The sequence below is a fragment of the Harpia harpyja genome, chromosome 2 (assembly GCF_026419915.1).
Source record: "Harpia harpyja isolate bHarHar1 chromosome 2, bHarHar1 primary haplotype, whole genome shotgun sequence".
Lineage (NCBI taxonomy): Eukaryota > Metazoa > Chordata > Aves > Accipitriformes > Accipitridae > Harpia > Harpia harpyja.
Genome location: NC_068941.1, coordinates 3,383,931 through 3,410,021, shown reverse-complemented (window position 1 = coordinate 3,410,021; position 26,091 = coordinate 3,383,931). Strand labels below are relative to the sequence as shown.

The window sequence follows — 26,091 nt, the reverse complement described above, 5'->3', positions numbered from 1 at the left end:
TGGAAACCAGCATTTTAAGTTTATTACTTTAAAAAAAAAAATTGCTTCAGTATTACACTGTCATTTTATTTCCCTCCGGTCCATGAAGTAGAACTGTGCAACACACATGCATCCACTACAGTGAGGAGAAATCGCCAAGGGCAATTTCTGATTAGCATTAGGAAGCTACAGCTGCATTGCCATCCCGCAGCCTGCTGGGAGTTCGGGAGAGCGTTTTTTCTGAGTTTGAACCTCAGATATCACCCACGTTCAGTAAAGCTCAGTCCCACGGCAAGGAAGACGCATACAAACCGAGGGTGTATTTGACTGTGAAAGAAACTTGCCTGCAGTGATTTTAGGAAAAGGTTTGAAACAGGTAAAACAAATACTGTATTCAATTCTATTAGAAAGCCCCTTGTAAGTAAGTCCGGGTAAATACCCATTAAGCAATGTAAAAGCAGAGTTAAGCACTGAACAGGAACTCCTGCATTACATGCTGAGCACCATTTATCACTCTATGCCAAGAGGCAACTAGTGAGAACCTCTTACTTAAAGACACATTTCCCATTAGCTAATTAAATTAAACTCTAAATTTAGTAGTTCATACTTGCTCTTAAACTGACCTGTTTCATCTCGGCAGTTGCTGGGATGGGGGAAACATATCACATTTACTATATACAGTCAGTCTTTCTGCGAGCAGACACTGAGCCCGAGTGGCAAAAAGCCTTATAAAAATGCATGTTTGCTCCAGAATTCAACTGGTCACTGTTTGCCAGGAACGACATCAGAGTAATCTTTTAATACTCCAGCCAAGTGGTCATTGTGAGTCTTAAATCGACGTTTCTTCTGAGAAGCGGGTTTCTTCCTCCTCTGAATAGGAGCCTATAAGAAGAAATAAACAGTAGTCAAAAAATCTGCCCTCCAGCTGTGACATCTGACCTGATGTGCGCTGTGGTAGTCATCACTTCTGCGAAGAGCCCTGCTTGAACCAGGGGTGGGCAGGCAGGGAAGGAGCTTGCTTTTTTTGCAAGAAGCAACAGATTTCACTTCAAATCCAGGCAGAGAGATGACCCTGGGGACAGAGCAGAGTCTCTGTATGCCATGCACAGTAGTAAAGCTGGTGTTTATAAGTAAAGTTTTCAAACACTCCCACACAGCTAACAGAAGCAGGTACATGCCCCATAATTCTACCCACAATTATGTGCTCAAAGACGCATTTAACATATAAGGAATTCATGAGGGGTTCCTACACGATGACAGGCATTAAAGCATCTAGTGTAGTGACTAGCAGAAACCAGGAATGAGTCTTGTGTGGAAGGGCTCTCTTGAAAGGACAGTTTGAAGCCAAGTGCAGAAGAGACGAGACATGCTATATCACATACAAATAAACGTAAAAAATAAAAATAAAAAAAAAAATGTTTGAAGCCAGAAGGAAAGCATCTTTAGAGAGCTTGCAGCCATTTTGGCCTCCCACCAAAACACGAGCGTATTGCACCCAGTTTGGAGAACAGTGTGTGTGTGGTGGGAGGCATGTTACTCGGTTCCCATCAGGATTTCAAAGCTACTTAGCAGAAAAGCGAAAGTTAAAAAAACCCCACCCTTCTCCCCCAAAAGTAACTATTCTACTCCTAATGTATTGTACAGCTTCAAGCAGAAGCTTCCACTTTGGAGCTCACAGGGATTTCTGGCATTTGCCCTCTTCTTGATGCTGCTTGGATTACACCGGCTCAAACAAGTTATAAAAACACTGACTGCTGGCTACAGCATTGTTTTTTGCAACTTCTTAAAATTGGTCACACTTCCCCGAGCTACACAAAGCAGCTGTGCATAGGCTCACCAACATGTTTTGGAATTAACACTGCAGGGTCAGGAAGGGGGAATCTCCTAGAAAGATCTGTAATTTGTGTCTCTTACTATTTTCTTTGGTCCGGTTTCTTGCATGGAAGAAATACCCTGTCGTTTCAGATACTCTTCAATTTTCTCCTCATCCATAGAATCCACGGGAATGCTCCTCCACAGCTTCTGAAATTCTGAAACACCAAACAAACCCTCATTTTATATCCCAATGTACAAACCCTGGGCAAAGCCCCCACACGAAGGGAAAGAAACAGACTTGATTTCAAATGCTGAAGTATTCTGGCATGTCAGTCTGTGATTGTACAGATGCAGCGGTCACCACCAGCAGGCACCCAATTAGCACAGCCTTTATCCACTCCAAATGCTGGATGCACTTCCAAAAAAAAAAAAAAAACCCCAAACAAAAAAAACCCAACAAAAACCCCAAACTCCAACCAACAAACCAACAACAAAACACCCCCAACACTTAATGGAAAAAGATGAGCTGATTCTCATCTGTGCTAACTGCACTCCAGCATCCCAGCATCAGGAGCACCCACCGGCAACACGTGCTTTTACTGTTAATTTGCTATAGATTCTCTAGCATCTCTATAGCTGTCAATGTGTTTTATAAGCCTCGGTTCAAAAGATCTTGGTGAAGGGTAATAACTAACCATAAATGGCAACTTCATTTACACATCTTCAGCTGCCATTGTCTTGGGAGACTTGTCATCTCATAGTCCAATTTACTAAAGATTCAAGACATTTACTTCAGTGGGTTTAAGCTCGTTTATCACTGTAATATAATACATACCATGCTATACAGACAATAAATTACTAAAATTCCTCGGGTGTTAAAAAGAAGAGAGATACCTTAAAAGCCACAGCAGCAGGAAAAAAGACAGAGACAGTAAGTCTTAATTAGAGCAGCTGCCATCTGCCTGCACACTTTCTGCCTCATGTAAAGTTTCACAGAGCCTTTGGAATGCCTTCTCCAGGCAGCGGCTGGTACAATCCTACCTCCCTTCATTCCCCAGGCACTAAGTTAGATATATCCTGTCAGCAGGTTTGGCTAACAAACTATAAATAAAACACGAGGCACACATAGCAACGCAAGACTAAAATTTTTCCTTTATTTCCAGATAAATTTAGTATACAGTTGTCAAAACAACCACAATTTCTGCATGCTTAAGAAGCTGTCCTATGCAGCAGGCAATGAAACGCTTCAGTGACGGTCTGCCACAGATACACCGGCCCTAGACACGTCGCAACAAAACGGCCCTGTACGAAAAGCGTACGCAACAGACTTGGTTCCTGCACTTGGACTAATTCCCTTCCTAATGCATCTTGTTTTTCTATGAAAGTACATGCTTTAAGTCTCAGGTCTTTCTTTTCTTCCCATTGCCAACAGTAAGGGACTGTTCAAGCTTTCCAGGAAACAAAAGAAAGGAATTTTGCCAGTGAAGAACAACAATGTTCATTTTTGGTAATGCAGCATTTTTGAAGAGAAATAAACCCTGTCAAAACACCACTTTTGGTTACACAGAGATAGCGCTCAGCTTGTTTCTCATACAGGCTATACAGCACAGTGGGATCACTGAGACTGCAGTTTTCAGATAACTTAATGCAAGGACTGACACTGTGGTCAAGACATTCTCCGTCTGCTCATCCATTTTGAGTGTAATTCCGGGCTTTCAGCATCGCTTGCGGTGCCGGCTATCACAGGTCATCCCTCACCTATTCCTGCTGTGGCAGGTGGAGAAGGTTGTGTTATGATTAAAGCTGAACATGCAAGAAAGATTTCTCAGCGATGAGCACTCAGATTAAGTCTTAACAGCAGAAGCCTGCGCAAGGGTCCTGTTGCATCCTCCAGACTGAGGAGAACATGCTCTTTCAGGCTATTTTGTTTCTGTTCATGCTCCCTCCCTGTCCTGAGCACCCAAGCTGGACTCAGCTGGACACCATGACCCGGTGGTGCTTGGAAAGATGAACCAGGTGATGGGTGTGCAAATGCAGTATCGCGCTTGGCGAGTTAACTGTACTGCAAATCACGTGTTTCTGCAGTTCACACATGAAGTGACAAGGCTGCACATAAATGCATGACTATTAAACAGATCCCAGTTAGAGATACTTTGAGGTTGTGTTGTGCTATACAGCCTTTGGCTCTGCACAGTCGGCTCCTGTGGGAGGTGGAGAGATGCAGGTCAGTCCTCCAAGATGCACGACAGGCACATGTACACAAGGTAATAGCAGATGAGAGACTTGATAACTCTGAACTTTTACAAGACAGTGTCCTTTTATTGATAGTGTTCTGCTACAAACACAGATGTGTTGTTTCCTTGTTAGAGTTCATGATATATGGACAAATATGCCCCGGTGCAAAAAAAAAAAAAAAAAAAAGGAAAGAAAAAAAAGGCTGATGATAGGTGCTTAATGTTAAACTGGTCTACATTCTTCTGGGGAACAGAAGTGAAAAATTAAATGCTAGAAAATAAATGGTCAGCTCTTCAAGGATCAACATGCACAAAAGTGCAGATCACAGTTAATATCTAACCACAGCATTTTGCATTTCTTGTAATGCAGCGGTTATAGCATCATTACAGCTTCACATTCACCTTTTAAACTTGGCCGAGAAATACGAATGTAACAGTCACCAAGAATCAAAACCGCGAAGCGAAAATCGACTTTACATACAGATAATTTAATCCACTAATCGGCCCCACCAGAGTGACTCTACACATTATTCTGCAACTCCATTTAAAAATTCCTTTGTAAATCAGGCTGCTTACAGTGCTATTGCTTTGATTGCAATAACTGCAAAAGAACCTTCTTCCCATGCTGAAGCTCCACGTAGGGCAGTAAAATACCTTATTGCCTAGGAAAGGGGGGAGTCACAACAACACGGTCCACCCCCATCCACCCCCACCCCCCAAATACTCTGTGTTAAAGGATTGGTTCGGAACTAAAAGCACAGGATAAAGGTGGAGAAGCGTACAGAGCTGCCACCCTTCAGACGGCTGTGCATACTAGCTGTTTGTATTTAGGGTGCCATCTAAAGGGAAAAGGAGATATATCTATCATCTCATCACAAAAGCGATTCGGTGTAACACCAGACACTGAGCTAAATGTAAGAACTGAAGAAACAGATCAGCTGCCTGGCTGGCACTGAACCATTTCAACATTACCTGTCAGATTTATTCAGAAGGCTCCAAGGACTACGTCCCTATTGGCTAGTGAAAGTTTAAACCTTGGGAATACGCTATCTGAATTATTGTGACATCCTCTCTGAAATATGAGAACCTATGGGAAAAGCTGGTAATAACTACAGCTCTCAAGAAACAACCCTCCGCATTTGTAGCTGTGGTATTTCTGCACCTCAAAATTCATACCCTTGACCCAAGACAGAAAGAGATTTCTCCAACTTCTTTGAGGAATATCTGAAATATTGTCACCCTGGCCTTTGCTATGTGGCTCCAAGCAAAGCGGGTCACGACTTGTTAAAAGCAGTAGTTCATGAGAGGGGCCAGGGAGGAGGAAATGACACACAACAACCCGATTACTGTGCTCCACCACCTCTGGCACAGTGTCCACGCTTATGGTTGGCCAGGCAGGAGGATGCGGCAGGCTGGCCTGTCTCTGGGGAGGGGAGAAGACAGAAAGAAAAATGCTGTGATGAGCTGATGTGTCTGAAGAGCAGACAACAGTGACAGAAGGCAGTTCCTACAGATGGTTTCAATATACCGGATCTATTTTTCACAATGTCTCCTTTTCTCTGTGGACAGGGCACAGGGAGTTCAGTACTGGTGTGAGGAGCGGGAAGGGGATTGTTGGAGCAGAAAGCTCACCACATGCTGGCCTGCTTCAGCCAGGCATACAGAACAGGTTCAGATGCACACATTCCTGCAGCGCACGTAACCATTATGATTACTGAGCACATTCAATTTTCCTTCTCCGTGTCCTGTCAACTGCTGGGTGATCTTTACGCCGCCAGAACACGGTGAAGGTGAGACGCTCTTCTATCAGAGCCACTAAATTATTTGATAGATCAGCCAGAACAAGTGTATAATAGCTATGGAAGGAAAAAAAACGTCCAGCAGTCAAGACAGCAAGGCTTCGCCTGACTGCAGCAGGCTGCTTTCAGACAAGCTGACAATTTCTCCTACCGCTTAGGCTGCTATGACAAGATGGAGCCCAGAAAAAGTCCCCTGGGGAGAAATTTCCAAAGAGTTTCTGGCCAAAGCAAAGCAGGTGCCGCGAACGCTCAAGGAGACACGCGCATTTTCAGCAGAGCTTTCAAGTCGTGATGCCAGTGCAGATCTTCCCCAGAAGAGGCAGAAAGTTGTGATCCTGGTACCCGAGGTAGGTGCTCGGTGTCTTGCCTGGACTACGAACAAATCCTATATGCAGTATATTGCAATTTGATCACTAAAAGATTTTAACTCAGAAGCTTGACAGAATCAACATTACTCACAGGCTGCTCCCTTGCTCCTCCACATAGCTGACTTCTGGTCTTTCAAGTAATGAGAGGAGGGAATGAGATTACAAGCCGATTCAAAGGCCACTTTAGATGTTTGCTGACATCTCCATCATCACAATGTCTGCACGCACAGACTAAAAATAATGAGCTTTGACCAGCAGTAACCAACACACAGCAAAGCAGAGGGCAGCATAAGAAAAATTTTGCAAACACCTTCTCTCTCCTAAACACCCAAGGGGTAAGGATGCACAGTTACATCAACTTTACTGCATCACGAGGTGCCTCATATACGAAAACAATTTGCGCTGACATTCCCTGAGTGATTATACTCTAACATGCTTACGTTTGGGGAACCAAGTCATGGGTAAATGGCTGCATGGTGACTTCAGTGCAGCTTATCCTGCACTTCTGACGGCCTCACCTGCTCTTGCAAAAAGGTTGAGATGGCTTCTGGAGATAAACTGCTATATCACACTGGTAATGAAATCTGCCAGAGATTAAAAACAGCTTAAAGATCTTCACTGACCTGAGCCAAAATCTTAGCACAGGACAAGAACAGACAATAACAGGGCAGAAGGGAAGAAACAACTGAGTAGCGGGGAAAGACAGAGTTCTGCTTCCTAACAGTCTCAAGGAACACAGTACTAGATTTATACCTAAAGGAAAGGGTGCTTGATATTAAGTCTGTGCTGCCCCTGGACCACCTTGCAATTCAAAGCCAGAGCAGTAAGTCATCACTGATCCCAAGCAATTTTTATACTGTTAAATTTAAGAGGCTTTGGCCATTCTTTAAATCTCTTCAAAGGTGCTTAGGAAGAATATTAGAAACACATATAATTAAGTATCCAAGTTTTTAGGCATTAAAATACTTCCTATATTGCATTCAGATGTGAAAGATACCATCTCTAACAGTTAAGCAATCAGACTGGCATTTCAGCATTCAGCCGGCACGGGGTGAAAGCTTGGTTCACATGCAAAGTGCTTAGCCCCAGCACAAAAACGCAGTGCTTTACTTGGCTGAAGCACCTGAAATCTAGCCCGGCTTTTATAAACGCTTTCAGCTACACACTACTGACAGAAGATTAATTAGTCAGGAAGTCAAGAAGGAACACATGCAATCTGAACCTTCCTTGGCTAATCACATAAAAGGAAGAACAAAAGCCGTTCCTTACTGCAAAAACCTTCTCCGGTACCCTTGAGATCACGATATATAGGTACTGCACCACTGCTGCAGTACATTAGGATTTATTTTCAAAAGGGGAGAAAGAAAAGCTTGTTCAGCCATCAAAACAACTGTAGCAAGGGCAGAGGCAGGCACTCCCAGAAAGCAGTTCCTCCCACTAGTTCAGACAGAAAGCTCCAGACTGCCCCAGCAGCTCCTCTTTCTCTACTGACTAGCGATGGAGCTCAGACAGCGATGGGAGAGGATGCCTAACTTGTAGAGGATATTAATCCTAGCCAACATACGTTCGAAACTGGAGGGCGTCATGCAGCAGAATCATGCACTGAGGAGCGCAGAGCCCTTATTTCTAATGATAAACATTAAACTAGAAACATATTTTGAACTGTCATCAGCTGCTAGATCAAAGAGTCTGACAACACTTCAAGGCTTATTTTGCAGTCTTCTAAAAACTTCGTTTTAACGTTGCTGGAGATAATGAGCTGAAACAGCACTGCTAACGCAGAAACGTGTCATAACTCATCCTGTACGAAGACAATTCTGCCAGTGACTCCCTAAGAGACATGCTTTTGGTGCTCTGGAAAGAATTGTAAAGCAAAACTGCTTGGGAATGATGGGTTTTCTTCATCACAGGGTAACATAGTTGGAAAAAGGACCTGTTCCAGCTGCAATAAGTAAGCGAACTCACTCAGGGATGTTTTAAGAGTTGTGGCATACACAGGCAGATCACAAAATTCACAAAAGAGAAAGCATTCTCGCTCCCTCTCAGAACAAAGCACCATCATCCGCATGAAAAGAAAAACCAAAATCAGCAGGAACAGAACGAAAAAAAAACCCCAAACAAAAAAAAAAACCAACCCCACACTTTCTGATCAGATGGGAACATGCTGCCACCTGCGGATGAAAGAAAGCAAAGCCACCTTGAACTACAAACAACACTGCACACTAGCAATCCCTTCATTACAGACACTGCAGGCTTAAATGCCTGCCTTCATCGGGAGACTGAGCCAAAAGGCTTAAACATTTTGTTTCAAGGGGTTTTAGAGGGTTTTGTTTAACCTTTTCTCCCCTATCATAGGGACAGCCTGCATTGCTTGTTCCTAAACACAGATCAGTGCTGGGTGTGCTAAAATATAATGTATTGTACATGAACAGCCTTGGATTTATACTGGCTACCTGATGAAGAGTTGGCAGATGTCTCTTGCTACGTCTAAATAAAATGGGCTCTTTTATTAACTTTCACAGTTAATCCCGGAGTTATTACAAACTAAGAGCAATAGGATAGAGATCTCCCTCTGATAACTCTTTTAGGATGGTTGGGTGCCAGTTATCTGCAAAAAAATTGCACAAGAAGAAACTATCAGCAATCATGACTGTAATACAACCAGTAGCTGCTAAAAACTTAAAAGCTTTGTCTTAACAGTTACTGCAACAGCACTGATTTCTAAATGTTTTGGCCATGTTCGGATCCCTAAAAGCTGTGGGCTGATGGACTGAAAAGACACTATCTGAACAGGATGACAGTGTTAATGGTAAACTCATAGGTGTTTGGGAGTTTAGAAATTCCTGTGAATGCAGACTAAAGGCTTATAATTCTGCATTTCACAGATAGTTCCGACTGCTGCTATCAAGAAGTGACAGAAATTAAGGTTTAAAAACAGATTCACATCAATACTTTGAAACAATTTTTGTATTTTTAAATGCTGTAGATGTCGCATCTACTTAATTATCCTTGTGGAAGAAAGCTATTATTACTGAGAGTAAAAGTGTGGTACATAACAAATAAGTTAATGATACACATTTGCAGTTGTTTAATTCTACTGAAAATAAATGAGCCTCTCTGAGCTAGCCAAAGAAAAAAAAAAAGAGCTTTATGGTTTGTCCTACAGTCCTGTAAGTAAAGCAGTTCAAGTTTCTATCAAAACTCTTCCCCCCCCCTTTTTTTTTTCCGTAATGTGACATTATATGATAAGATGGCTTTAAGTGGCATGTTGCAAGAACAGTATGTTAACAACAGAAGTGTTCAGTGTCATTGGAGTCATTTAAAGTAAGGTCTTTTGACACAGATTGCCTTCTCCTTTCTGTACTTACAGGCATCTGATGTTGGCATAAATGTCATTATTGGAACACACCTTGATTTGTGTAATGAATTTCTGTGCCTAAACAGGCACATTGTACCAGAGGATTTTACCACTATTTGTTAGACAGAAAACACATGCTGACCTTCTGAAGTCCCAAATCTTCTCCAGCTCTAGGCAGCAGCACTACCTCACGTCTGCGCTCTCCTCCCAGTTGTAAACTACCCCTTCTCAGAACTTTTGCTCACATCTCCTCCCTGTTTGCTTCCTCCTTCTGTTCTATTTGTGGCTTCTCATCGCGTTCACCAATAAAAGGCATGTGATTAATAACCTGGAAAAAACGCCAACAAACTTGCACCCAGAAGCCATTCTTTTGGGTTTTTTTGGCTGCCCTTCACAGAGCAAAATGTTAGATGCTGTTTTAGTCACGGTCAGGTGATTGTTAGTCTCTTCTGTACTGCTACGCTTGAAGTGAGTTGTTGGATTCCTGGTGCCACGTTCAAATGTACCAGTATAAAACAGAGGATATTACCCCAGAACTCACTCGCTAGTCTTGTTAGCCTTATGTTAATATAAACCGTTCTCCTGACATCTGGGTATGCCTAGTATTTCATTACCACCCTAAAAGACTGCTATACCTGAAGACTGCTTACACATATAGGTGCTTAAGATAAATTCAAATCAACTAGCATGGAAACATATGTAAAGGAACACCCACCTTCATCCACAGTAAACTGACAGCTCTTGTCATTGTAGAAAAGAATTTTCTTCTTATCAGGGCGATTAACAAAGATGATCTGGTCCCCTAAAGCCTCGGAAACAAATGCAAAAGAACAACTCAAAATCACTTCGCTTCCAAGAATAAGAATTCCAACTTGAACAACAGACCCAGATCTTGTGCTACAAAAAGCACAACAAACTAGAGAAAGAGCAAAGTAACTGGCAATGAAAAGCATCCAAAGCAGATGCTGATAGTAAGTACACTAATAAAACAAAGATGAGATATGGAGGACGGAGATCAAGGTATAAAGCAGAACTAAATGCCTACAGTTGGAATGTGGGAGATCAAGAGTCTTTTATGAGAAAGAGCTTTGACAGCTGTGCCACAACATCAGGCCAAATCTGAAAGTAAAGGATGAAATACAGAAAAAACTACAGCATTAGATCTTCTGAAATAGCTTTTGAGTTATCAAAAGCACAGAAACAACTCATGAGAAAATTCTCTTAGCCTCTGCCTCCCCTTTGAGAAGCTAACCGGAACGGGTTCGCTGAATCGCAGACATGTGCTACTCACCTTTATAGCTTTCTGTGCATTGGGTAGCCCTTCCTCAATATCTTCTAAAAGGATTCCTCCCAGCCCTCGCTGGTCATGCTTGTCCAATAGCCTGAGCAGAGCCTTCTTATCTTTCAAGTTGTACTTGGGTTTGAAAGCATACTTCCCATCTACAACTTCTATTTTTGGATTGTTGACTAGAGCCTGTAATAGGGACATAAATTTTAAACCTTAAAAAGAGCACACACTAGTACTTTTTTTTCTAGTGTGCTTTTGAGCAGCTAGAGCACATCAGCCACACGTTACAGCTGCCAGTTTGGAGGTTTGAGTTTGAAACAGATTTTAAATCCTTGGATCCTAGATCCACCAGCCTAGGCTTAATTCGCCACAACATAAAGCACAAAGCACCAAAGGAGGCTTAACGTCATTCACTTAATGCCTTTGGGCTCGAAGGTCCATGAAGCCTCTTATGGCAGAAAGCTGCACGCATTTCTTTTTAAGAAAGGAATCAATATAAAAAGAAGAGGGAACACAAAAAAGCGTGATTTGGCTGAATATAAAGTGCAAACGCACAACTCGGCATATCAAGCTCGGGTCATACGGATGTTACGAATGTGAAAGGCATTAACCTGGGATGAACAAAACAGGAATCAGTCTTCCCCAACTGCTGCCACTTGGCACCAGCAGCTGTAGAAGAAATTGAGAAGAGCAGACCTCCTGCACAGTAGGATTTTACTTATGATGCCAGCTTCAGAGTGAAGCTGACCAGAAGTTCATGGACAATTGAAATGATTTAAGATAAGCTCCGAATCAGTTTTGCTGTGCAGCCAGTACCACAGTGGAAGTTCACCTGTAACAGAGGGCAACTCTACTTAGTTTCTTCTGCGGATGCCAGCCTGACCCTGAAAGGAGAAAGAGAAGAGACACAGAAAGAAGAAAGGAGGGAGAAAACACCTGTAACAGAGAAGGTAACTAACTTTGGCGCTGCAGGGTGTTTGTTCACCTTCTCTCATCCAGTAACAATTCAGTGATGATTTTATATGCACTTCTTGGGAGGAGCTTTTTCATTCCATCTTGATATTCTAGTTCATTATGGAAACAACTTGGAGCTACCTTTTAAAAGACTTCAGCAAAGTCAAGCTTCCGTCACAACCAACACTGCCATATTGGAGGTTTCTGTACCCCAGAATATTAGTACTGGTAGCAAAGGAATGCCACAGGCTGTATTAGTTAAAACCATCCTAGTTTTACTATGCAGAGATTTTTTGCCCATTTCTCAACAGCCTTTACTACTCTGTTGCGAGGATTTTAAATATGATCTGAGCAAAACCAGGTACGCCAATCAAGTACAAACAGAAAACATGTTATTTCGCTGATTTATTCATCTTGAAATTCCATGAAGACATTCAGATTGATTAAACATGAAGATGAATATGGTGGCAAGTTACAGTGAATCTGTAAGAACGAAACCTAGCATCTAGAGTGAGCCTAATGAACTCCAACAGTGGGATTTGCAGATCTGTTGCCCCACAATTTCAGACATAAATTTCACATCAGAATTCTTCATTTCAGTAAGTAACAAAGAACTGTAAGCCTATGAATTTTGTGCCGTACTCCTTCGGTTTAGTTAATTTAACATCCTCGATGTTGGAAGAGATCTCCGCTTGAAATTGTTCTTTAGAAAAAATGCCTTAAGAAAAATAGCTTGTTTATATAAAATTAGTAATGAATAAATTCACTCGACATAACATATACTCTCTGTGTAACAATTCCAACAGGTCCTTAAAAATGTCATAATAGCTTTCATTTCAGAGTTACCTCAACAGCAGGAGTTACAAGACAGACAGACATGTGAATCAACGTAGTTTCTTAAAGAGGAAATTATATATTTATAGAGCTTGTAGTTAAATAAACGTGTGTAATTCAGGTTTATCATAATCCTTTATCTCTAATTAAAATCTAAACATATGTTTTCTTTACCTCGCTCATTAACCATTGTTTCTGTTTGAGTCCAATATCTAAATGCTGTGTCTCATCCAAAATCTCTTCTAGGGTTAATGGATGTGTATCACCACGCTGGTGCCGAGTCTGGAAAAGTAAATACTATCTATTAGAGTTCTGGACTTACTTTATTCAGTGACTCAATTATCATAAAGTAAATAAAATTGGTATAATGTGATGACAAAACAACTTTTGCAAAACCAGGATGGACACAGTACACATAGCATATGAGTTTCAATTTAGGGTTTTTGAGAATATAAGCAAAAATAATTAGTACCAGCTGAGATTGATGACAAAGTCACCTGTCAAGCACCAAATTACATGTTATTTTGATAAATAGCTCATGAATCCTAGAAGCTGACAGCATCTAGCAATTCCTATTTCTACTGCAAATAAAAAACATTATCCTGGTTTTTAAGTGACCTGGAATAATTAGAATTTCAGTAATGAAACAATATGCTGACCGTTTTGTTTATTGACAGTATTTTTTAATTTAACGAGCAGTTTCTTGAAGTTCTCACTCTTGCAGTAAAAGAATTTTAGAGTTTGAAATATTCAGCATCTTTCAGCTACCACAAGAGAATAAGGAACAAAAAGTATTTAAAAACATTATATATTTAAAAACAAAACATCGTACCTTCATATAATTCACTATTTTAGCAAGGACTCCAAACTTGTAGCCAGAGCCTCCTGAAAGGGCTTTCAAGTTAAATGACCCATTACTGTGATCTGCAAGAGGAGAAAACAAACAATTAAATGATGGTTTCAACAACACCCTGTTGGCTCCGCACGGCATCTCTTTCTCACTCTACTGCCATAAGCTTTCAGAATTACAACTATGAGCAGAAATGTGTGTTGCAGGAGCGGTCACCCTCAGAGGACTCTGTGCTAGCACACATGTTGATCCAGACGCACAGAGCTTCCTGTCGACAGGCATGGCTCTGGAACACTTCCGAGCAGAGCTCCATAAATATAAAGTTATTGGGACCTGACCTTTAAGAAAACAGCAAGCAACTGCAGCATTACCACCATAAGAGTACATGTTTAATTCTGTGGCTTAACATATCACAATAATTTATCATATGAATTAACTCATGCTGAAATAATGCACTGCATTTTTGCCCAACAATTAGTAGATCTACTGATAGCTTTGTGCTGCTGAGATAGGAGCAGAAAGTTTCACTTATTCCTAAAAGGTATGCAACAGTTACACACCAGGTAAAGGAAGGCTTTGCTGGTTGTGCTGGGCGGTTTTTTTGTTTGTTTGGTTTTTTTTGTTGTTTGTTTGTTTGTTTAAAATAGCTCTAGTGGAAAACTCATTAAAAAAAAAAAAAACCTCCATAAATTCAAAACAATTCAACTTGGTGTGTTGCACCAGAATCCCCTCTGTTGTCAAGTCCGGTTCTGTCTTAATGTATCGTGAGTTTGCTACTGTGTAAAGCTTGTTTTAAAAATTTGTGCAAGGTTGTTAATGACTATTTTATTAACTTTAGCTATTAGCACAGCACATTAAACAGAAATATCCGCAAACCACTACCAAAAGCCACAGGCCCATTACCAGCATAACGCTGCTCAAACTTAATGGTAACAGCTTTTCAGAATTTCAGCTGCTCCAGAAAAAGAACATTTCCTCTTTGTCACCACAGGAATTTTTTAATCCACTGGTGATTTCTAATCATATTTGACAGGACAGTAGGTATCTCAGAGATACTGAGTTCCTATTATTTCTGTGGAAAAATCAGTCGAGGGAGAGAAAAGAACAATTAAAGTTAGTGCACTACCTGAGGAAGAGGTTGCAACGGCTGCTGAGCAGAGCTGCTAAGCAAAGTCTTTGCTCTGCTGGGCAGCTGGAGGGTACGGATGAAAGTGGTGATAAGGAGGAGTGGAAGGGCTCAGGGGTTTGCAGTAGCAAAGAAAGAAAGAAAAAAGAAAAAAAGATCGTCATATTCTAGAAAATGCACCTAAGGTGTTCGACAAAGACCCATCACCTCCACCGAGTAGAGAAAGCCTGCGACATTCACCGTGTTTAAATTTAGATGCCCTTGCCAAGTTCTTCACAGGAAACTCCAAATTAAGTTTCCAAAGTCACCATGCTTCAGGTGAATTTTTTTCATGTCTGTCCCACTACATCTCAACCTACTTCTAAGTTCATCTGTAAGTCACTATAAAAGGCAACTGCAATGTGGGACTTTTGGATGTAGTCACGTTTCAAACAAATCCGCTTTTGACAATTATCGGGAAGACTTCATGGAAACTGGTGCTAGTATAGTAAAAAACAATGCCGAAGGAACAAACATCAAATTTAAAACTCGGCAACTGGTAATTGTGAAGCTATTGCATCGTATTAGAGGCTTTACGTAGTACAACAATTCTAAAATTAACGTAGAAGAATCAGTATAACTCCAGCTACAGAAGAACATTTTATTCTGGTTACTAAATGGAAAAAAGGGAGAAAATCAAAAGCCAGCTCCCCCTGAAAATACAGCCTATAGGGATTTTCCCCTACAGGGTCCCCTTTTATCATTAAAAATTAATGTCTATGGAGGACATTTTACAAATAAAACAATCATATGTGTAACGAGAGGTCTAAAGTGACTAAAATAAATTCAGAGGTACAACAAATAGTTAAGATGACTTATCATGTATTTGTTCTGTCAATTGAATCAAGAAGATTATCGTGTTTAATCTGCCTGGCTACAGCCTGCTACAGTTCATGACAAGTAAATCTAACCACACGGCGAAGCTGGAAATCTGCAGATATTAACACTTGAACCGTCATGGTTTGACCGGCTGCTTTCCAGCGCAAAGCAAAGCAGGGTCGCAGCCACCGTCGCCCTCCCAGCACGCTTCTCCGCTAACAAGCTCATCACGCACAAAGAGCATCCCCAAAAATGAGAGCGGGAAGGGGTTCGTTTCTTATTCAAGACAGTAAGAGCCAAATTTATGAATGATTTACTCCTGGGGTTGAGGGCTTGATGCAAATGAGCATAAAGGAAGTTGTCAGCAGCATCATACTCTGGCCAATGGTAGGAAAGCTCCATCTTAGCAGTGCCATAGGCTGCATTAAAAAAAGGGACCAGAACAGCGCTCTTTCAGCATCCTTTCAGACAAGAGGTAGGTGTGTATTCATTTTATAACATTGTCTTAGGTTTATCTTGATTACTAAAAGAAAATATGCCTGTAACCTACAAGCCTGTAAAAAGCTTCTTAGAATCAGAATGATTTTTCTCTAGGTTTAGCAGGATTTTATTCCGCTGAATGCAGAGGGGCTTGTCTTGCACTATCAGACAAGCACTTTCACCATCTGTGCACTAATGGAAAATTGATGACCACTCCATCTTGCAGAAAAGCTAATGCACCAAGCCAAGATTCAGTAAACAAAATGGATTTCATGCTTATTGGGGAGGTAGCTTGTTTCCTGCACCCTCACGTTCCTTGTAACCGATGCTGTATGTTTTTGCAGAAATGACAGTGAAAGGATTTTCCTTAAAACAAAGACAGCTAAACCTGAAATTTAAGAAATGTATCTCCCAAGTGGGTATTCTGTAAACCGTATCAATTAAGCTGCCTAAAAGAGATCTATGTTCATGGATATGCTAGAAACCTGTTCTAGAAATTTGGTACATTAGGGTAGGAAGAAAATCCCGTTGCATATTATTATTCCTGTAAATACTGGAGCCATGATCAACACAATACAAACAGACAGGTTAGAATCCATCTGAGATTTGTAAATGCTATTACCCCAAGATGTCTATTCAGTGGTTTCTTAAACAGGACTTCCTCAGTGCTGCATTGAAAAGATTTTTTGCCAGTCATTTCCCTCTGCTCCATGCATATGATTTCAAATAAAGCTGCTCCTCTGCAGTGTCTAAAGATGATGGTACTTTTAAATTAAAACCTAATACGGGTATTACAGAAGCCAATTCATTAAATATTTAACTCACTGCATTTTGGATACGTACAATAGCTGAATTGCATTCAAATCACACTGGCTTAAAATATTAATTTAAATTGTGCCATTACAAAATAAGTAAAACTGCATGAAACCAGACCATCTCTGACAGCTTTCAAAGACGCTAACCTTATTGGTGCTGTGTTAATTCTGAAGGCTTGGCAATGGCTACTTCAGTCTTGTATTTTAATAATTACAGCAACGAGTAGCTGATATTTATCTGCCTCGCCTCATTCAAATCTAAGGAGATCATCATCATCCTCGAGAAGCACGAACCACCTCCGGCACAGGCATTAAATTTCACCTCCCTGCGTAAAGACGAGTTTCTCTACGCTGTGCAAATCGCTGCCCTAATGGTGGCTGTGGAGTGGGAAGGGGACGGCTGCTGCACTGCGCCGGCAGCCGAGCGGCAGGGACTCCTGCCTGGGGAGCCATTCCATGCCATGCCAAAGATGCTCCTCTCCTCTCGGGAACAGAGCTATGGCCTTGGCGGAGAGCTGTGCCGGCAAAGGGTTCTGGCTACGCAATGTAAACATGCCCAGTCTCTCCGGCGGCCCCAAATCTCGATCACTTTTAGCAATTACTAAAATACTAAATTTCATACATTACTAAATTTCATTAAATACATCAGCAGGAACAGTTAATTTTTGTGCCTGGTGTTTACAGAGTGGGCAAACTTATGTGTAACAGATTCCAAGAAAATTCTCAGTGTTAGAAATCTGTTTAAGAAGATCAAAACAAACCCCCTCTCCTTTCTTTCCCAAGAATATTCTCTTGCCATTTAAAATACACATTTAAATCCTGTTTGTTTTAATTACTCCTTAAAGGGGACTCCAAATCCTTCTATTTAGCCCCCTCTTTCTCTCTCACAGATTTTCAAATACGTCTTCAGACCACCGTTTCAACAACCCTCCTGACTTTTTAGCCCCATAAAACACGTCAGCTGAGTCTCCTTCCTAGATCGTGACCAAACCAAGCCACGCTTGCAAAGCCAGGACCCAACTCAACTCAGGAGTATTTTTAGCTTGGATTTGCTCTGTAAACTTTTGTTTAAGAAAAAACTAACAGTTTAATTAATCCTATCCATCTCAGCCATACTTTGTATATTCAGTTATAAATTTGTGTATTCAGTTACAGATTTAACAGAGGAAACAGTACGTTACTGCAACTGCTCCAATAAATGTCTGTATCAAATGCTAATGCCAGGTATATTCCCAACAACAAAGTTGTTCCGTTTCAGTTTAAACCCATTAAAGACAGAAGAATAAAAAACAAAATGTTTAATATTTGACCACTAAAAATAAGACATAAACCGCAAGCTGGTTTGGCTACATCATCCTGGTTTTCACAATATCCTTTTTTCAAACAATGACACAAAAATAATGACGGGTGCTTAGACTGCTTTAAGTAATCTGTTTTAGTAGACACCATCACACTTTGCCTTTGTCACTTGCCATTTATTCAGGCATTTTGTAGTTTTCGACGTCTAAACAGGTTGATTGCAGAATTATTTCTGGGATACGCAAGGTTCATTAAAGTATTACCGGTGAGCACAGTTTAACGGACAAACATCAGCGTTACCCCTTCATTCCGTAGGTTTGATTACTGAATGAAATTAAACTAAATGCAGGTAGCCAGGACCATTTTGTAATGAACGTAGCTAGGTTTTCACTTTCTGCCTTATGATCAAAGCAAAAAAATCTTTCCTTGAGGCAGGGAAATAAGACTCCGGGTTTCTACAAAGTTACCATCTTGTCTCTCTCTTCCCCTTCCATAATCCCACGTTTTCTGGGGCACCCCAGCAAAGGAAAGCACATTTTGCGAGCTGCCCCTTAGCCAGCACGCACACACCCACAGGCTTACGCGTGGGGCACAGGCTGGCCCGTCAGCGCTGCTCACCACCACGTTTCACCTAAAAACTCTTTGCTATTTCTTCAAGGGAATATGGAGATCTGACTCGATCTCCTTCTCCCACACGCAGTTTTAAATCGCCTGAAGGATTCAAAGGTTATTATGGCACCCTACGGTACGCTACGACAGGTAACCAGAAGTTACTGTCGCTCCTTGGACGCTTTTTATTCCATTAGACTATATACCAAAAGTACTGTAAGTTACCTCAGTTGTGGGAGGCAAAGCCAGGGAAAGGAGGCAACCGGGGGAAAACCAGACACAACTGTAAAGATGTTATTGCCAAACACCTCATCCGCCTGCTTATCCGTAATTCACAAAGAAATTCAGACACACACAAAACTGCTTTTTTGTTCTAGATATACTACAGAAATTACTGAGGCACAGCCTACTTCCACACTTTCGAGCAACGGCCCTTCCGAAACAGCACATCTCGACAGCAACACCATTCATGCCAAAGGCAGATTTGCTGAAGCCAACTTCTTGTTTCATCTCTCCCCCACACCACAAAGCAGTCTTTTCTTCTGCTGGGTACAAACACACAGTACTGGACCAAAGATGACATTCCTTTCCTAGCAGTTAAGCAGAGAATACAGTTGAAAATAAGAAATCAGAACTCCTCAGAAAGAGCTGGGTTTTCCTTGTTATCTATCCAAATGATCACAGCACCACAAACGGGCCGAGATTTCCAAATGCGCTCAGTGCCATTTGGGCAGCTGAACGAGGCATTTGGATTTCTCGAGCACAAGCTTCTACTCAACAGTGCAACAGCAGGGGAATGAATGCATCAGGAAATCTGGCCTTCTGAAGTCAAAAGACTTCTGCAGGGTTAACAAGTCTGTGCTAATAGGCGATTCTAAAATAATGAGTTTTAAAGAACCAGGATTGTTGTTTTGTACTAGAACGACCAAAAGTTCCGTTCCGTTCTTTGAAAACATCCTCCAAAAGAGTTATGATTTATACATTTTTTTAAAGAGTGATTTCTTTCTTTCTCCCAAGTAGGAGAAAAAAACCAACCAACCAACCAAACTCCAATGACATTAACATGTATTAAGTTCTTCTAATCACTCAGATATGGAAGGGCGGTACGCAGATCTCCTGTTTTTCTAAGAATGCCAAAAGAGCACTGAGGACTTTCACACCATGCGAGTACCAACCTCAAGAATAACAGTGGACAGGTCATTGAAACCACTGTATACCTTGAAAATTATCTTTGTAAGCTTTCTGTCTTTGCATATACGTGAAATAAAGCAGCAAAGCTCTCTCATTCCAAAATAACTTGCACTACGTGATGCGTGCGTGGACCAGTCATCACTGAAATGAACATTCCAGACAAATCACAAAGTTGTACATTTAGAGTTTGATAGTTTTGTGAGCAAATAATGAGTATGCAACAATCCATGTTTGTAGGATGTGCGAGCACTTAGTCTGAGCTTAAGTTCTAACAGTTCGGGATAAAAATCACAGCGTGTTCTTGGTCAATGCAGTCCTCAACAGCTTTATTTTTCTGTTTCAGCCCCCAAATCCGTGACAGTGAGCACACCAAGACAACTCTTCAAGAATGGCAACCGTCAACACCACTCACTGGAACGAGACTACATCGATTTCCCAGTATCTGGGCTTTCAAGTGCAAAAAATTTACCCTTTCCATGATAACTGGAACACTGCCTGCTTTATTATTCTGATCATATTCATCTTTACTGTAGTTTCTCTGGTGGTGTTGGCTTTCCTCTATGAACTGCTAGACTGTTGCTGCTGCGTGAAAAATAAAACTGTGAAAGACTTGGAGAATGAACCCAATCCTGTCAGAGCAATGATGAACAGCTTCAGAAAGCATGAAACAGAGGTGGTGTAGGAAGGACTGAGCATGAGCACTTGAAGAACGTTTAACACCTTGAATGAAGCCTCTTGTATCTTACAAATGAGCAAGTCACATGCTTTTTTTTCTTTTGGACTTAAATATAGCAGCAACAGTTATCATTTTACCTCTGGATGTGAACTTGAGTAATTGACAAAAGCTTTCCGAGTACTTAGCAGAAGGATAAGCTGTTGCAATGTTATGGGGGGAGAAAAGATATTTGTTTTCAAATGAACTTTTGTTGTTTATATTGAGTTACTAGCATAGATCTTTGTCTACCTAAACAAACAAATGTTGCCTAACATGCATAAAACTATGTTGCTTAACTGGAGAAAACGTTTATAAAAACACTCAACAATCTGATCATACATACTGCAAAGACACAGCAGTGTCCTCCCACTGAGGTCAACCACACAGACATACAAGGGATGAGAAAAAAGATACAAGATAGAAGGTTGCATGGCGAGAGATCCCACGAGACAGGAGATGCTTGTGTGAATTCTTGCCTTTGACAGCTCTTCTTAATTATGGGTTTCTCGCTTTTAGAAGAGAGGGTGCTGGGAGGAAAAGTAAACCAACATGAAACGTATCCCCTAAAATGGTCTTTTCTAACCTCCTGTGGTACAATTTGACCCTTTCTCCCTCCCCTTCTACAGTTCCAGAGAACTGCTCTCCCCTTACTTCATATTCAACCTGTTTAATGACTTCTGGGTGTTGAGACGTGACTAATGCACTACCTTAAGAATATCTGACTGTTTCCACAAAAGCATATTGTAGTGGCACTACGGTCTAGAAGAAACAGGGACATTTTTCTGCCCCAAGGCTGCTGCCTCTATGGCAACCACAACACCACAGGGAGTCAGACATGCTGGAGATTAACTTTTCAAAGCTGAACTAGAACCGACTGAGTTCTCGCCAAGGAACACAAGCAGACGGGTTGCACATCTCCCACACCGACGACAGTAATTTCGATCAGCCTGCACACAGCTTTCAGGTGTCGACATGCTTCACAAAGGAGGCCACACCAGGATAAGCCTTGCGCTAGAGACAGCAGGATGGATGCACGGCGAGAAGCGACTTCATTTTGCACAAGAGAATCTCAGCTTGCTTCATCCGCCTGCCGATGCATCGCAGAGAGTTCACACTCACACCTTTCTCACAAACTGACCGCCTAACACTCAGACCTCTAGCTCACCAGATTGCTTTTCTTCTGTAGCTGCGTTGCATCTATAGTTTTTAAAACCATAAAAGTTTTGCAGTTACAAATTACAACTGTAATAATGGCGTCCAACAGCGTGGCCATCAGTAAGGCCTGATTAAGTCTTTCAAACTCCTGAACCCACAGAGAAGCAGGCCAGCGAGAAACGTCCCAGACCAAAGCTACATGTGGGACGAGATATTTAACTATATAAAACCCAAATAACATTCCTGTCATTAGGGAAACAAAACCCACCTAGTGGCCAAATGGACCAGTAAGCTACAACGCTGATCTTGCAGTCTATCCACATCAGAAATACCTTTGTGCTATGGCCAGTACCTGTAATTATCTTTTTTTTTTTCTTTTTTTTTTTTTTTTTTTTTAAATATATAAACTGCCTCTATCAGGTTCAGTATGCCTCAGCTCCAGAAGATCCAGACACAATGAAAGACTCACTGATTTGACTCGTGCTCTTCCTGGTCAGTGAGATGGAGTCACAAGACACGCAGGCCACTACTAACCAGCGCAGCCAGTCCAGTGATTCACCTGGAGAAGCAACCTCCCTTCTGCAATCACAAAATGACACTACCACCGCTGCAACCATTCATCTCGGATACACTTGTTACGGTGAAGTCCCACCAGTACCAGTCCCACGTGCAGAGAATGCTTTTAGCTAAGAATCAAACTATAAGCACAATTAACGGAAGCTGACACCCCAGGTACAAGACAACTTCGGATCCACACCAAGACGTACGATGAAGCTAGTGTTACTGACAATAATGCTTTCTGCTGTCAGGGACACCAGGTAGATGCGTCATTACCTTCCGCTGTATTTGACAACATCAGTCCCGAGAGACCCGTGTCCTGCTCAAGATAGGCAACGGTAGCCATCGGGATGCACCGAATTAATTAACATGCCTCTTTCCTGAAAGCAAACACTCCGAACAGCAACAGGACTGCTGGCCACTTGCAGCGTCCCTACAAAACGCTCAATATCGCTGCACACAAGAAGGCAGTGTACAGGAAGTAACACAGCTAGCCTCTGCTACGCTGGCTTCGTGTGCTCATGCCTTCCTGAGAAGCACACACAACGACAAATCTTGGGACTCATTCCAGCTACTTATTTCACAGACCTATAAAGGGGGCTGGGTGTTTGCACAAGGAACAGAAGACAAAGATCTACCCTTACACAGCCCTAGAGCCTCAGGACGATTCTTTCCCAAATGTAGACCAAGTCGTGAAACAGCTCCTGGAGATTTCAGCTCTCAATTCCTGTTGGCTAAGACCACCAAGACAAAAGTCTTAAGATAAAGACTAAGGTTTTAGGCACAACTTACTATTCATTAATAAAAAGAAATAAACAAATATGATCAATTTCATTTATTTTCCAGTTACTATTCTGAACTGAGTAAACAAGGCAGAGTTTGAATTTTTCAAATAACTTCTCTGAATAACGATTTCAAATAATGATAGGAATAACTTTTCTCACTGGAAAGCTTACAACAGATCTTCACACACAGACCAGATTTAGCTATACAGTCATTTGAAGATTAGCGTGATCTCAATGTCTCTCCTCCCCAGAAAAGTGACAAGGGCAGGTTCTCCAGTCATAGAATCACAGAACAAGGGAGAACCTGCAGGCGCTACACACCCAGAGACTATCAATGCCGCTGCACTATCACTGTGACATTATTTACCGTCTTTGTGGTCACTACACAGCAAAACTAGGACAGATCATGTTCGTTTCGTTTCTTTGGGGGGGCGGGGCAGGGATTCTTCAACATCATGTTCTTACTCCACCTCCCCAAGACCCATCTCTGACACACGCATATCCTGACAGGTACCTAACAATCTGGTGATTCAAATAAAAAGCTGGTTTTAAGGCAAAGGATTTGGACTCTGCAGCATCACAGGGCAACTTGTGCTGCCTGTGGCTGCTTAACCTGTTCAGTCGCTTGCCAGCCTGAACACTTGTTCTGAGCTGATTCCTAAGAACAAGAGGGAGAAAGTTGGCTCACTGGCTCTCCATTATTTTTCTTCCATCCTTGCTGGTTCTGCAGTACTTAGTAAATACTCTCCAAGGGAAAATGAAAGTAGACTGAACTCATTCCGCATAAAAGTGTTATAGAAACCCTGAAATCTTTCTGACGCTGCCTGGAATGAAGCCAGCAGCGTAAAAGTTAAAGCGTATTTTCTCAGAGCCACACGTTCCTATTTGTGTAAGCTAATCATCTGACAGCTGCAAAAGCACTTATAAAAATACCCAGCCCACAAAACCACAGAAAAGAAATTACTTTCTTCATCTACTTTGCCACTCGGCCACATATCTACTCAAATCCTCCAGATCAGACTCACGTTTGAACTGTCCACCCTCTTCCTGCCTCCCCATCCCCCTTTCCCAGCAAACCGCTCTCACGCAGGATATGCAGTTTACGATATTCCACATAGAATTTTATTTTATTTGTGGCAAAGGGACCAATGGAAATCTGGCCTCCCTTGACTTATTTTAAAATGTCTAGCTGATAACTTTATTTGGTGCCCTGAGAACCTGGAGGTACATAAGCAAACTCTGTACTCTTCCCCTCAGACAGAAAACGCTCCACTCCTCCCATCGTCCTTGACACGCTTCTCTGTTGTTTTTAGCTCTGTTGTTTCTTTTGGAGTTTAGAAGACAGCCACACATGGTATTCAAAATATAAGCATGCAATGAGTTTGTGCAACAAGGTATTTTGTGTTTTAGTAACTCCTGACATAAAATTTGACCTTTAAGAGTGCATCCGAGAACTGTCAGCGCTTTCAGAGAACTGAAAAGGCCCCCCAAGTTATGAGTCTCGCACAGTAAAAGCAACCACAGAGCATGCCGCTGTGTGCACACAAATCCTCTCCCTGCTACTCCAGGTACTGCACTTTTCCTTTGCTCCCACTAATTTGGTGCTGCTTTATTAACCGCTTATTTGATATTGAGAGATGCATTATCAGTGCCATCATCCCAGGGAAACAACAAAACTCCTGACCAAAGCAGACAGAAACCTACAGAAGCCCTGATGTTCACGAACAAAGATTAGGTCCCAGGTAAAACAAGAATGACTGCTAATCACGATATGCTAGCCAGACAAGATGGAAGGTGCAAAATCCATCGCACGGATAGATAGCCTATGACCTACAGTTAACAAAATTAAGTTTTATGCGCTCTCTTACCAGAAAGACAGAGGAGGAAAAACAAGAACAACAACATTGTTACCGCTTGTCCCTGGGTCCAGCAAGCACCGAAATCCACAAATCAAAGCTCAGCTTCATCCGAAATAATATTTTGGCAACAGCGATTACTCCAACTGACTATCAGCAAACAAGTCACAGGATGAGGCCTGACACACACACGTGGTAGCAAAAGTGTTTTTTCCCATTGCACAAGTGAATTTCTTAACAAAAGCGACAATTTAAGAAAAAGAATGACAACAGCCACGAGCAAAATTCACAGATAGACTGATTCCTACTAATAAACCACAGCTTAGAGGCAGGTTGTAGAAAATACCAAACAGCTGTCAAACAGGACACTTTCACCAACCTGCATTTTGTTTTGAGCTTGACGAGCCACCCTGTTCTACCTTTGCTTTCTTCTTTTTTGAAGAAGAGGAGTCAGAAGATGGCGCTGGACGTTTTTCTACTGCTGGTGTGGAGAGGGCACGCTTTTTGAATAGCTCTCGCTCCCTCAATAAGCTTGGATCCATAATTCTGTCACAAGAAGTAGAAGGAAAAAGGAAGAAAAAGGTATTAGAGTCAATAAAATACTTAAGAGCAGAGAGATCTGTTTATGAAGTTGTTTATTTCTTGTTTGTACCCTTCTCTTCCACCACACGGACTTTTAAGAAACTGACACGTCTGGGGATTTCAAGTGTCAGAACACCCCCCCCAACCCCAAAGAAGAATCCCAAGATAGATAACGGGATTTCTGAACCAGCCCTCAAATTCACATCCACCCGGGAAAGCGCCGGGGAAGCCTGCCGGCCCCACACCAAGGCCAAACGCCCGTCTGACCGGCACCCGGCGTTAACGAGGAACTTCAAAGTCACCCACACCAGACAAAACTTGGGCAGCAAGCCCAAGCGACCGGATCCACGGCCCGAAAACCACCGACCGGCAGCGACCCCGAAGGCGTCGGCCCCTCGCTGCCCCCACCCCCCCCCCATTTTACCCATCTCCGCGACAGAGCGGGACAAGGCGAAGGGCCGGCGGCGGGCCAGGGGCCTGGGGAAGCCGCCTCCCTCCTTCCCTTCCCTTCTTTCCCTCTCTCCTCAGCGCCTGTCCCACACCGGTCGGGCGGGCTCAGGGCTGACCGCCTCCCCCCCCCCCG

At 42.1% G+C, this 26,091-nt stretch overlaps 2 protein-coding genes across 2 annotated transcripts; one reads left to right on the top strand and one right to left on the bottom strand.

The window, feature by feature from the left end:
• Positions 1-26,050, bottom strand: GTF2E2 (general transcription factor IIE subunit 2). The gene is made up of 8 exons (XM_052812963.1): positions 25,939-26,050; positions 25,306-25,474; positions 13,462-13,553; positions 12,804-12,911; positions 10,845-11,027; positions 10,269-10,362; positions 1,894-2,009; positions 1-861 (listed from the first exon to the last, which is right to left on the bottom strand). The coding sequence occupies exons 2-8, from the start codon at positions 25,466-25,468 to the stop codon at positions 742-744; spliced, it is 876 nt and encodes a 291-aa protein (XP_052668923.1). The 5' UTR covers positions 25,469-25,474; positions 25,939-26,050; the 3' UTR covers positions 1-741.
• Positions 15,352-23,119, top strand: SMIM18 (small integral membrane protein 18). The gene is made up of 2 exons (XM_052812985.1): positions 15,352-15,938; positions 20,201-23,119. Exon 2 carries the CDS (start codon positions 20,246-20,248, stop codon positions 20,537-20,539), a length of 294 nt encoding a protein of 97 aa, XP_052668945.1. The 5' UTR covers positions 15,352-15,938; positions 20,201-20,245; the 3' UTR covers positions 20,540-23,119.
• Positions 26,051-26,091: the final 41 nt, after the last annotated feature.